This window comes from Syngnathus typhle, linkage group LG5 (assembly GCF_033458585.1).
Source record: "Syngnathus typhle isolate RoL2023-S1 ecotype Sweden linkage group LG5, RoL_Styp_1.0, whole genome shotgun sequence".
Classification (NCBI taxonomy): domain Eukaryota; kingdom Metazoa; phylum Chordata; class Actinopteri; order Syngnathiformes; family Syngnathidae; genus Syngnathus; species Syngnathus typhle.
Window position 1 is genome coordinate 830,651 of NC_083742.1, and position 12,015 is coordinate 842,665.

The 12,015-nt window shown below is 47.1% G+C and overlaps 1 protein-coding gene across 9 annotated transcripts in view; it reads right to left on the bottom strand.

Moving 5' to 3' along the window:
- The window catches only part of pias2 (protein inhibitor of activated STAT, 2), a 180,210-nt gene that overhangs the window by 131,026 nt on the left and 37,169 nt on the right, over positions 1-12,015 (bottom strand). For 4 of the 9 annotated variants that reach the window (XM_061279699.1, XM_061279701.1, XM_061279710.1 and 1 more), the window contains one exon: positions 9,026-9,200. The exons of 1 other annotated variant lie outside the window; for it this stretch is intronic. In XM_061279699.1, the coding sequence (XP_061135683.1) occupies positions 9,026-9,137 (112 nt within the window). In that variant the 5' untranslated portion in view covers positions 9,138-9,200. Of the gene's footprint in view, positions 1-1,030; positions 1,134-9,025; positions 9,201-12,015 lie in introns of those variants that run through there. 4 more of the 9 variants (XM_061279708.1, XM_061279703.1, XM_061279702.1 and 1 more) reach the window with 3 other exon arrangements.

Consider the following 12,015-nt stretch of genomic DNA (forward strand, 5'->3'; position numbering starts at 1 on the left):
TCAACAATGCCGTGTGCCACGCCGCAGTTCAAATTATTCCACAGGCCCATACAACGATATATAAACTCTATTTTAAATAACTATCACATAAACAATATTATCAAACCATTTGTGTCACTCCAAATCATTCAATCCTTCGATCAAATTTCTCGTCTTTATGTCAACAACGCCCCGCGTGAGCAGCTGACGTCAGCCTTGTCGGTCAGTTGCGACTCCTTTTATTCCACAGATGTAGTATATAAATATATTGTAGCGTTAACAAAGTACAAGGGAAGACCTGGGTTTGGTAAACGGCCCTTTATTTAACAAAAGAAGAGTTCAACGAGCCAACAACTATGAACTGTAACGATAAAACATATAGAAGTTGCTACACAAAATAAAATATACGTATATCAAATAACTATAACAAAAATAACAATTATTTCCAAACCTTCTGCGTCACTCCTAATCATTAAATCCTTCAAACTCTTTGCCCTCCGTGTCACTTTCAAACAAAGCCGCGACTGATGCCGGTAGTACGCGAGTCCCTTCGTCATCTCCGTCGCTGACGTCAGACTTCTCGTCAGTTTCCGTTAGAATTATTCCCGTTTTTCTAAATCCTGACAGAATGATTTTGGGTGTAACCGAAGCCCACGCTTTGTCGATCCATCCAGTGACGTCCAGGAATGTTGCACGTCGCATTCTCCCGGTTGCCGTGAAGCTGTGTTCTCCGTCCACCATCCACTGCTCCCACAGGTTACGCAGAACTGCTTTAAAGCTCCTATTCACGGAGACGTCTAGTGGCTGAAGTATTTTAGTACAGCCTCGAGGGATGATGGCAGGTATGGAGTTGAGGCTTTTTAATTTCTCTTTTATCTGTGCCGTGATACGTATGCGCTCGCATGCTGTACATCATAAGCAGAGCTTTGTTCGCTCTGAAGAAGCTCCGATTTTCGCCAATCCCTCACAAGTTTCTCACTAACTCCAAACTTTCTTTCTGCTGCTCGATTACTGTTTTCGGCTGCATATTTTACAACTTGAAGTTTGTCACCTGCAGAATATGAGTTTGTTTTTGGTGCCATTTTTGTTAAGCCCTTCCCAGTTGATGAGTCACGGCCAACGGTGGAATTTAGAGCGCCCTCATCCAGTTTTGTCTGAAAATAACAGGGGTTTTTTTTCAGCTGTAGTTTTTTGTTTTGTTTACTTGGTTGTTTCATCAAAGTCAAAGTCTGCTTTATTGTCAATTTCTTCAAATGCCAAGACACACAAAGAGATCAAAATTACGTTCCCATTATCCCACGGTGACAAGACATAGTACACAATATGCATACAAGTAAACACAAAAAAATAAAAACAAGAAGGCACAAACAATGAATAAATAAGAGTGATGAATAAATAATAAATAAACAAATAACATAATAAATACTAGAATTTTGCAATTTCTGGAGAAATTGCGTGTGAAGGCGAAATGTATGAATAACTTCTTCGGGGAATGCTGCAGAACGATGTTGAAATGTGTTGAATTACTTGAGAAATGTAGAATATTTGGAGAATTTGTGGTGAATTTAAAAGATGTGAAGTTTTTGGTAAGTTGTGGAATAGGGAGAAAAATGATGAACAGTTGAAAGTTGGAAAGGGTTGAATCGGTTGAAAAATGTAGAAATGAGAAGGGAATATGGAAATATTGGAGAATTGGGTGTGAATTTCAAAATAAAAGATATGAAGTTTTTGGTAAGTTGTGGAATAGGTAGAAAAATGATGAACAGTTGAAAGTTGGAATGGGTTGAATCGGTTGAAAAATGTAGAAATGAGAAGGGAAAAAGGAAATATTGGAGAATTGGGTGTGAATTTCAAAATAAAAGATGTGAAGTTTTTGGTAAGTGGGAAGTTGTGGAATAGGTAGAGAAAATGATGAACAGTTGAAAGTTGGAATGGGTTGAATCGGTTGAAAAATGTAGAAATTAGAGTAGAAAAACGAAATTTTAGAGAACTTTGGTTGAATTTCAAAATAAAAGATGTGAAGGTTTTGGTAAGTGGGAAGTTGTGGAATAGGTAGGCAAAAGATGAACAGTTGAAAGTTGGAATGGGCTGAATCGGTTGAAAATTGTAGAAATTAGAGGTGAAAAACGAAATTTTGCGAAATTTTGTCGGAATTTTTAACGTGAAAACGTGAAATTTTTGAATTTGGGAATTTTGGGAATGTCGAGAATCCTTCCGAATGTGATTAGAATGTGTTGAATGATGTGAATTTCAAATTGGAACGACGTAAATGTGAAATGTTGAATGTGCCATTAAGAATGAATGGGGAAAAATTGGTCGGAATTTGGGGAATTTTGCGGAATCGGAAAATTTTCGGAATGAGAAAAATACAAGCCACCCTTTCCTGAATATTTGGAATACGTGAAAAGTGGAATGGAGTGAATCGGGTGAATTTTGTGAAAGAAGAAGCGGGACAAAAAAGTGAGAAGAAAATAGAATAATAATATCTAGAATTTTGCAGTTTCTGGAGAAATTGCGTGTGAAGGCGAAATGTATGAATAACTTTTTCGGGGAATGCTGCCGAACGATGTTGAAACGTGTTGAATTACTTGAGAATATTTGGAGAATTTGTGGTGAATTTCAAAATTGAAAGTTTGGAATATTTGGTAAGTGGGAAGTTGTGGAATAGGTAGGCAAAATATGAACAGTTGAAAGTTGGAATGGGTTGAATCGGTTGAAAAATGTCGAAATTAGAGTAGAAAAACGAAATTTTGGAGAATTTGGTTGAATTTCGAATTTGGAATTTTTGGTAAGTGGGAAGTTGTGGAATAGGTAGGCAAAAGATGTACAGTTGAAAGTTGGAACGGGTTGAATCAGTTAAAAAATGTAGAAGTTAGAGCAAATGTTGAATCCCCATAGAGAGAATGAATGGGAAAATAAAAAAAAAGCAATTGCGCCAAAATCTTTCTAAATTTGGAACAAAACAAAAAAACGGCCTCAGGAGGTTCACTTTTGGGGTAAAAATGTTGAAACGGGTTAAATCGGACAAAAAACAAAAACGTTAGCGCAAATGTAGCCATTTGGGGCACTTAGTGTTGAAATAAGGTCACTTCCGGTTTGATTCGGGTCATTTCCGGTCCAATTTGGGTAACTTCCGGTTTATTTGGGTCACTTCCGGTTTAATATAGGTCACTTCCGGTTTAGCTGAGGTATTTTCCGGTTTATTTGGGGTCATTTCCGGCTAAAAAAGGTCACTTCCGGTTCATTTGGGGTCACTTCCGGTTTACCCGAGGTCACTTCCGGTCTATTTGGGGTCACTTCCGGTTTGATTTGGGTCACTTCCCGTTTATTTGGGTCACTTCCCGTTTAATTTGGGTCACTTCCGGTTCGTCTGGCGAATGTTCGATCGCTGGACTCGTCTGCTACTCCTCCCCCGGATAGAAAGCATCGGAAGCGGTGTGCGAGGACGCAGAAGAGGGGCAAGCGCGGAAGCGTCCGGGCCAGGCTAGCGGCCGACCCAACTCGACCAGCCGTGCCTTCCATTCGTCTGGCGAATGTTCGATCGCTGGACAACAAAATGCATTACATTCGACTGCTGAGATCTACGAACCGGACAATGAGTAACTGCTGTGTGCTCGTGTTCACTGAGACTTGGTTGACTCTGCTGTGCATCTGGAGCAGCTAGCGTGCCATCGAGCGGATCGGGCCATTGTAAAGGCGCTTTCAAAGCCGTCCCCCTCCCCCATCTTGGACTTTCTGACCATATCACTGTTATGCTTTTGCCTGCATACAGACAAATGGTGAAAGCATCCAGGCCGGTTCGCAAGCGGGTTAGAGTGTGGCCTGAGGGTGCCTCTGATGTGCTTCGAGACTGCTTTGGCTCTACTGACTGGGACATGTTTAAGCAGGCGGCCACTTGCAATGATCGGACGCACATAGAGGAGTATACTGACTCAGTTTCCTCTTACGTCGAAGTGCATTGATGAAGTGACCCACTCGAAATACATCGTCACTCGGGCTAACTGGAAGCCGTGGCTGACTGGGCCTGTCCTCAGGCTGCTGAGGGCCAGGAACAAAGCCTTCAGAGCGGGGGATGAGGCTGGCTTGAGGGCAGCGAGGGCCGACCTGTCCCGGGGCATCAAGGAGGCGAAAAGGGCGTACTCTTGCAGGATTACCGCCCACTTCAAGGACAGCAAGGACGCACGGAGCCTTTGGCAGGGCATTCAGACCATCACGGACTACAAGCCCGCACCGCAGAGCTGTGAGGGCGACATCCGTCTGCTCAACGATCTCAATCGCTTCTTTGCTCACGTCAACGCTCAGAACAGCACTTGCCCGCTGAAGGCCCCTCCTCCTCCACAAGAGCAGCCCCTGTACCTCTCTGCTGCTAACGTGAGGAGGGCACTTGCCGCTATCAACACTCGTAAGGCGGCGGGCCCTGACAACATCCCGGGTCGAGCGCTGAAGGACTGCGCTCGGGAGCTGATGGATGTCTTCACAGACATCTTCAACATTAAAGATTAAAAGATTAAAGTCCCAATGATTGTCACACACACATCTGGGTGTGGTGAAATTTGTCCTCTGCATTTAACCCATCCCCATGTGATTTTAATCCATCCCCTGGGGGAGAGGGGAGCAGTGAGCAGCAGCAGTGCTGCGCTCGGGAATCATTTGGTGATCTAACCCCCCAATTCTGACCCTTAATGCTGAGTGCCAAGCAGGGAGGCAATGGGTCCCATTTTTATAGTTTTGGTATGACCCGGCCGGGGTTTGATACCCACAACCTTTCAGTCTCAGGGCGGACACTCTACCACTAGGCCACTGAGCTGCTTTCCCTGCAGCAAGCTGTGGTCCCTTCGTGTTTCAAGGCTGCCACCATCGTACCTGTGCCGAAGAAACCTGCCCCGTCCTGCTTCAATGACTACCGCCCCGTGGCACTGACGCCCATCATCATGAAGTGCTTTGAGCGGCTTGTCATGGACCACATCAGATCCATTCTACCCCCCACCATAGACCCCTTCCAGTTTGCGTACCAAGCCAAACGGTCCTCTGAGGATGCCATCTCCTCCGCCCTCGAGTCGGCCCTCACCCACCTGGAGAGTAGGGAGTCGTTTGTGAGATTGCTGTTTGTGGACTTCAGTTCTGCCTTCAACACCGTTGTGCCACAATGACTCATCTGCAAACTCGCCAAGCTGGGCCTCAGTACCTACCTTTGCAACTGGCTACTAGACTTCCTCAGTCAGAGACCTCAGGTGGTACGTGTTGGCGACAAGATCTCCGCCAGCATCACGCTGAGCACGGGGGCCCACCAAGGCTACGTGCTCAGTCCGCTGCTCTTCACCCTGCTGACGCATGACTGCGCTGCGAGCTACAGCACCAACCGCATGGTGAAATTTGCTGACAACACGACTCTGGTGGGTCTCATCACCAAGGGCGCCGAGACTCAGTACAGGTTGGAGGTTGACCTTCTGACCACGTGGTGCAAGGACAACAACCTTCTGCTGAACGTCAACAAGACCAAGGAGATTGTTGTTGACTTCCGGAAGGGTCACACCCAACACCGACGGTGCTGTGGTGGAGAGAGTGAGCAGCACCAGGTTCCTGGGGGTGCACATCAGTGAGGATCTCTTCTGGTCCACCAACACCGCATCACTAGCGAAGAAGGCCCAGCGCCGCCTGTACTTCCTGCAGAAACTCAGGCGAGCGTGTGCTCCTCCGGCCGTCATGACTACATTTTACCGTAGCACCATTGAGAGCCTCCTCTCCAGTTGTATTGCTGTTTGGGGTGGTAGCTGCACTGACTACAACATGAAGGCCCTCCAGCGCATAGTGAACACAGCTGGTAAGATTATTGGTGCTTCACTCCCCTCCTTGAAAGACATTTACACCTCCCATCTCACCCGCAAGGCAACCACGATTGTGAGTGATGTGAGTCACCCCGCTCACTCTTTGTTCGATCTTCTGCCCTCTGGAAAGAGGTACAGGAGCCTGTGCTCCCGCAGCACTAGACTCACCAACAGCTTCATACTCCAGGCCGTTAGGGTCCTGAACTCTCTACCCCCTTCTGCGTAGCGTCCTGTACTTTTGCGCTATATTCTGACTGTCTGCTGTATGCACACTTGCTCCATTTTGCTTCTCTTATTTATTGTGTAATTGTTTATTTATTATTTATTCATCACTCTTATTATTCATTGTTTGTGCCTTCTTGTTTTTATTTTGTGTTGTTTGCTTGTATGTAGGTCGTGTACTATGTCTTGTCACCGTGGGATAGTGGAAACTTAATTTCGATTTCTTTGTGTGTCTTGGCATGTGAAGAGATTGACAATAAAGCAGACTTTGACTTTGAAAATCGCGAGGAGGAGGAATATGTGTCTACATCCGTGACGAATGGTGCCGGGACTCTGTAGTTGTATGCAAGCACTGCTCGCCACTGGCGGAGTTTGTGATCATTAAGTGCCGTCCTTTTTACCTGCCAAGGTAATGCGATTCTGCTAGTCGCGGTATACATCCCGCCTTCCAACATTGAAGGCGACAGGATCACGGCTCTTAGTGAACTGTACCAAGCTGTCAGTGAACAACAGACGGCGCACCCTGATGGTTTCACCATCTTCGCTGGGGATTTTAATCATGCTAACCTAAAGTCTGTTTTTCCGAGGCTTCACCAGCATGTTAATTTTCCAATATGTTTCTGGACCTGGTCTACACTACACATAAAGGAGCTTTCAAAGCCATCCCCCTCCCCCATATTGGACTTTTTGACCATATCACTGTTATGCTTATGCCCGCATACAGACAAAGAGTGAAAGCATCCAGGCCAGTTCGCAAGCGGGTAAGAGTGTGGCCCGAGGGTGCCTCTGATGCGCTTCGAGACTGCTTTGGCACAACTGACTGGGAGATGTCTAAGTAGGCAGCAACTTGCAACAATCAGACGGACATAAAGGAGTATACTGACTCTGTTTCCTCTTACATCACGAAGTGCATTGATGATGTGACCCACACAAAATGCATCGTTACTCGGGCTAACTGGAAGCCATGGCTGACAGGGGCTGTCCTCAGGCTGCTGAGGGCCAGGGACAAAGCCTTCAGAGCTGGGGATGAGGCTTGCTTGAGAACAGCGAGGGCCGACCTGTCCCGGAGCATCAAGGAAACAAAAAAGGCATTCTCTTGCAAGATCACCGCCCACTTCAAGGACAGCAGGGACGCACGGAGCCTATGGCAAGGCATTCAGACCATCACGGACTATAAGCCTGCGCCGCAGAGCTGTGAGGGCAACATCCGTCTGCTCAACGATCTGAACCGCTACTTTGCTCGCTTCGACGCTCAGAACAGCACTTGGCCGCAGAAGACCCCTCCCCCTCCACACGAGCAGCCCCTGTGGCTCTCTGCCGATAGCGTGAGGAGGCCGCTTGCCGCTATCAACACCCGTAAGGCGGCGGGCCCAGACAACATCCCAGGTCGAGCGCTGAAAGACTGCGCTGAGGAGCTGATGGGTGTCTTCACAGACATCTTTAACATTTCCCTGCAGCAGGCCATCGTCCCATTGTGTTTCAAGGCTGTCACCATCGTACCTATGCCGAAAACACCTGCTCCGTCCTGCTTCAATGACTACCGCCCTGTGTCACTGACACCCATTATCATGAAGTGCTTTGAGCAGTTTGTCATGGAGCACATCAGATCCATTTCCCCCCCCACCATAGACCCCTTCCAGTTTGCGTACCGAGCCAAACGGTCCTCTAAGGATGCCATCTGCTCTGCCCTCCACTCAGCCCTCATCCACCTGGAGAGAAGGGACTCGTATGTGAGATTGCCGTTTGTGGACTTCAGTTCTGCATTCAACACCATTGTACCACAGCCACTCATCTGTGAACTCGACAAGCTGGGCCTCAGTACCTACCTCTGCAACTGGCTACTGGACTTCCTCTGTCAGAGGCCTCAGGTAGTACGTGTTGGCGACAATATCTCCGCCAGCATCACGCTGAGCACGGGGGCCCCACAAGGCTCAGTCCGCTGCTCTTCACCCTGCTGACGCATGACTGCACTGCAACTTATAGCAGCAACCGCGTGCTGAAATATGCCGACGACACGACTCTGGTGGGTCTCATCACCGAGGGTGACGAGACTCAATACAGGTCGGAGGTCGACCTTCTCGCCATGTGGTTCAGGGACAACAACCTTTTGCTGAACGTCAACAAGACCAAAGAGATTGTTGTTGACTTCTGGAAGGGTCACACCCAACACCTGCCACGGACCATCGACGGTGCTGTGGTGGAGAGAGTGAGCAGCAGCAGATTCCTGGGGGTGCACATCAGTGAGGGCCTCTCCTGGACCACCAACACTGCATCACTGGCGAAGAAAGCTCAGCGCCGCCTGTTCTTCCTGCGGAAACTCAGGGGAGCTAGTGCTCCTCCGGCCGTCATGACTACATTCCACCGTGGCACCATTGAGAGCGTCCTCTCCTGTTGTATCACTGTTTGGGGTGGTAGCTGCACTGAATACAACATGAAGGCCCTGCAGCGCATAGTGAACACGGCTGGTAAGATTATTGGTGCTTCACTCCCCTCCCTGAAGGACATTTACACCTCCCATCTCACCCACAAGGCGACCACGATTGTGAGTGATGTGAGTCACCCCGCTCACTGTTTGTTTGATCTTCTGCCCTCTGGGAAGAGGTACAGGAGCCTGCGCTCCCGCACCACCAGACTCACCAACAGCTTCATTCTCCGGGCTGTTAGGATCCTGAACTCCCCCCCCCCCTTCTGCGTAGCGTCCTGTACTTTTGCGCTATATTGTGATTGTCTGCTGTATGCACACTTGCTCCATTTTTGCTCCTCTTATTATTGTTATTTGTTTATTTATTATTTATTCATTGCTCTTATTTATTCATTGTTTGTGCCTTCTTGTTTTTACTTTTTGTGTTTACTTGTATGTATATTGTGTACTATGTCTTGTCACCGTAGAATAGTGGGAAACGTAATTTTGATGTCTTTGTGTGTCTTGACGTGAACAAATTGACAATAAAGCAGACTTTGACTTTGACTTTAACTTTGAATAAACAGAAAAGACAGACCTAAGCTGGAAGGTTTGATGAGTATATCCAGCACATCATAGAAGGGCAAAGATTTCATCTGCACATCAGGGTGAACAGGTGGTATTTGAGGTGCAGAGTCCTGGAGATTCATGTTGGTTCCTGTTGAAGGGTTGCTTTACCGGTCAACAGTTGACGTCTGCTACAGCAATGAATCCTGCAGAGATATTAGTGTTCACACATATCAAACAAGCGGAACAGTAAAATGGTTGTCCATGGCTATGTTATCTTTGAAAAAAAAAATTTCTAACTGAGCTTATTTTAAACATAGAAAGACATCCCCAAAAAAATCAGCCTTTGACTCATGATGCAAATGTCTCCTTTGGTATGGAAGTACAAATTTATCCATCCATCTCACCCATCCACCCCTTATCAAGGGTAGGGTAACGAGGGCAGCTGGCTTCCGCAGCTAAGCCTAAACTTACCTCTCCCCAAACTCTTCGTTCAGCTCATCCCGGGGGATCCCCAAGGTGTTCCCAGGCCAGTTGGGAGACATGGTTTCTCCAGCGTGTCCTGGGTGAACCCAGGGGCTTCCTTCCAGAGTGGGACATGTGCAGAACACCTCCCTGGGGTGGGATCCAGAAAGCATCCTAACCAGACGCCTGAGCCACCTCATCTGGCTCCTCTCGAGGAGGAGCAGTGGTTCGACTCTGAGTGCCACGCAGATGACAACGTTTTTCATACTATCTCTAAGGGAGTGCCCGGACATCTTGCGGAGGAAACTCATTTCGGCTGCTTGCATGCGGTATCTTGTTTTGTTCACGACCCACAGCTTGTCCCCATCGGTGAGGGTAGGAAAGTAGATTGACCGATAAATCGTAAGCTTCGCTTTTCGGCTCAGCTCCTTCTTCACCACGACAGACTGGTACAGAGTTTGCATCACAACAGGTGCTGCACCAACGCCTCGGCTGCTCTTATTCTGACCATAGAAGTTATGAACAGAATTGTGACAAATTTTCACTGCTACGTGGACGACACCCAGCTCTATGTCTCCTCCAAACCCCCTTTCAGCCTCCCACCCTACTCCTTCTTTGCGTGCCTTCAAGAAATTAAATCCTGGTTCACCTCAAACTTCCTTAAACTAAACAGTGACAAAACTGAGGTAGTCCTCAAAGCTTCCCTCAACAAACAACCCAGTTTTATATTCACCACTGACAACTCCTCGGTTTCCCTTTCCCCGCAGGCTAAAAGCTTGGGTGTCGTCCTCGATAGCACCCTATCATTCAGCACCCACATAAACAATATAATCCGTTCTGCCTATTTCCACCTCCGTAACATCAATCGCCTCCGTTCATCACGCATTCCAAACAACGCTGCTATCCTGATCCACTCTCTTGTCACCTCCCGTCTGGATTATTGCAACTCCATCCTTGTCGGTCTCCCCCACAAACTCTTCCATAAATTGCAGCTGGTCCAGAATGCTACTGCTCGCATAGTCACCAGAACCCCTGTCCACCATCACATCACTCCTGTTCTACACCAACTCCACTGCCTTCCTATAAAACAGCACATTGACTGTCAAATTATCCTCCACACATTCAATCCATCCATAACCTCGCCCCTCCATACCTGTCAGACCTCCTCCACATAAACATTCCCACCCGGTCTCTCAGGTCTGCCTCCACTATCACCCTCACTGTCCCCACATTTCGTCGGTCGACTATGGGGGCCAGAGCCTTCCGTTTCTCTGCCCCTCGCCTCTGGAATTCTCTCCCCCCAGACATCAGAAACATTGACTCCATCCATATGTTTGCATCCCACCTCAAAACCCGCCAGTTTTGGCAGGCATATGCCTGAACTCATCACTCTGCTGCAGATGTTTCTTTGCCTTTAGACTCGCTTTTCTATTTTCGTTTAATTGTGCATGTTATTTTCTGTCTGTACGGCGACCTTGAGTGCCTTGAAAGGCGCCTTATGAATAAAATGTATTATTATTTATTAATAATATTACTTCCGCTCACCACCCAGCCACCAATGGACTTGCTGAGCATTTTGTACAGACATGTACGTACATTCCATGAAATCGAGTGGAGGGGAGAAAGTGCCTCTGCGACAGAAAATTGCACATTTCTGATGGCTTACAGGAACAGTACACACCCCACAACTGGTCAGTCACCTGCAATGTTGTTCATGGAAAGAAACCCAAGGTCACATCTGGATCTACTGAGGCCTGACATCCGTCAAATAGGGTTGCCACCTAGGTCTGACAAAAATCCTGTCACTTTTGACATCGAATCGACCGTTTTGTTTGTAAGCAATGGCACCCTTTGCACATCCCAAGATAAAAATCACCCTTCTACGCTGCAATTGTATAGCTCGAATGCTTTCATTGCTTTATTTAACAGCAGGCCTTTATTTTTTTGTTCGACATTTTTTTGTTGTGGACACCTGGGGGCCGTATTGGGGGGGTAAAAGGAGGGGGGGAATAAATGATCACCGTATTTTCCGCACTATAAGTCGCAGTTTTTTCATAGTTTGGCCGAGGGTGCGACTTATATTCAGTAGCAATTTAGGTGTGAAATGATTGACACATTATATCATTTCACATGTTATTTTCACATTAAACAGCATGAGGGCAATCTAGGACTGTGGAATGATTGGAATTGCAACTGACGAGTCTGACGTAAGCCACATAGAAGAGGAAGCGCTGCATCGTTTATTTCTGGGGTTAGCTGAGTTGATCATAAGTGACAGAGGATAAAGATTTCGTTGGCTTTACAGTAATCCCTCGCTACTTCGTGGTTCATCTATCGCGGACTCCGTGCATTGCGGATTTTTATGAAAACAAATATTGCGGATATACTTGGTGCATCGCAACTTTTTGTAGCGTCACTTTGACCGCGGGGCTTTCTCTGTCCATATGACTTTACAGCACACTATTGGCCAGTAGGAGACCAATGGGAAAATGTTGATCTGTATCCCTGCCAATGATTGGCCTAGAGCTGTAAGAGCAACTCTCACCAGGCTTCATC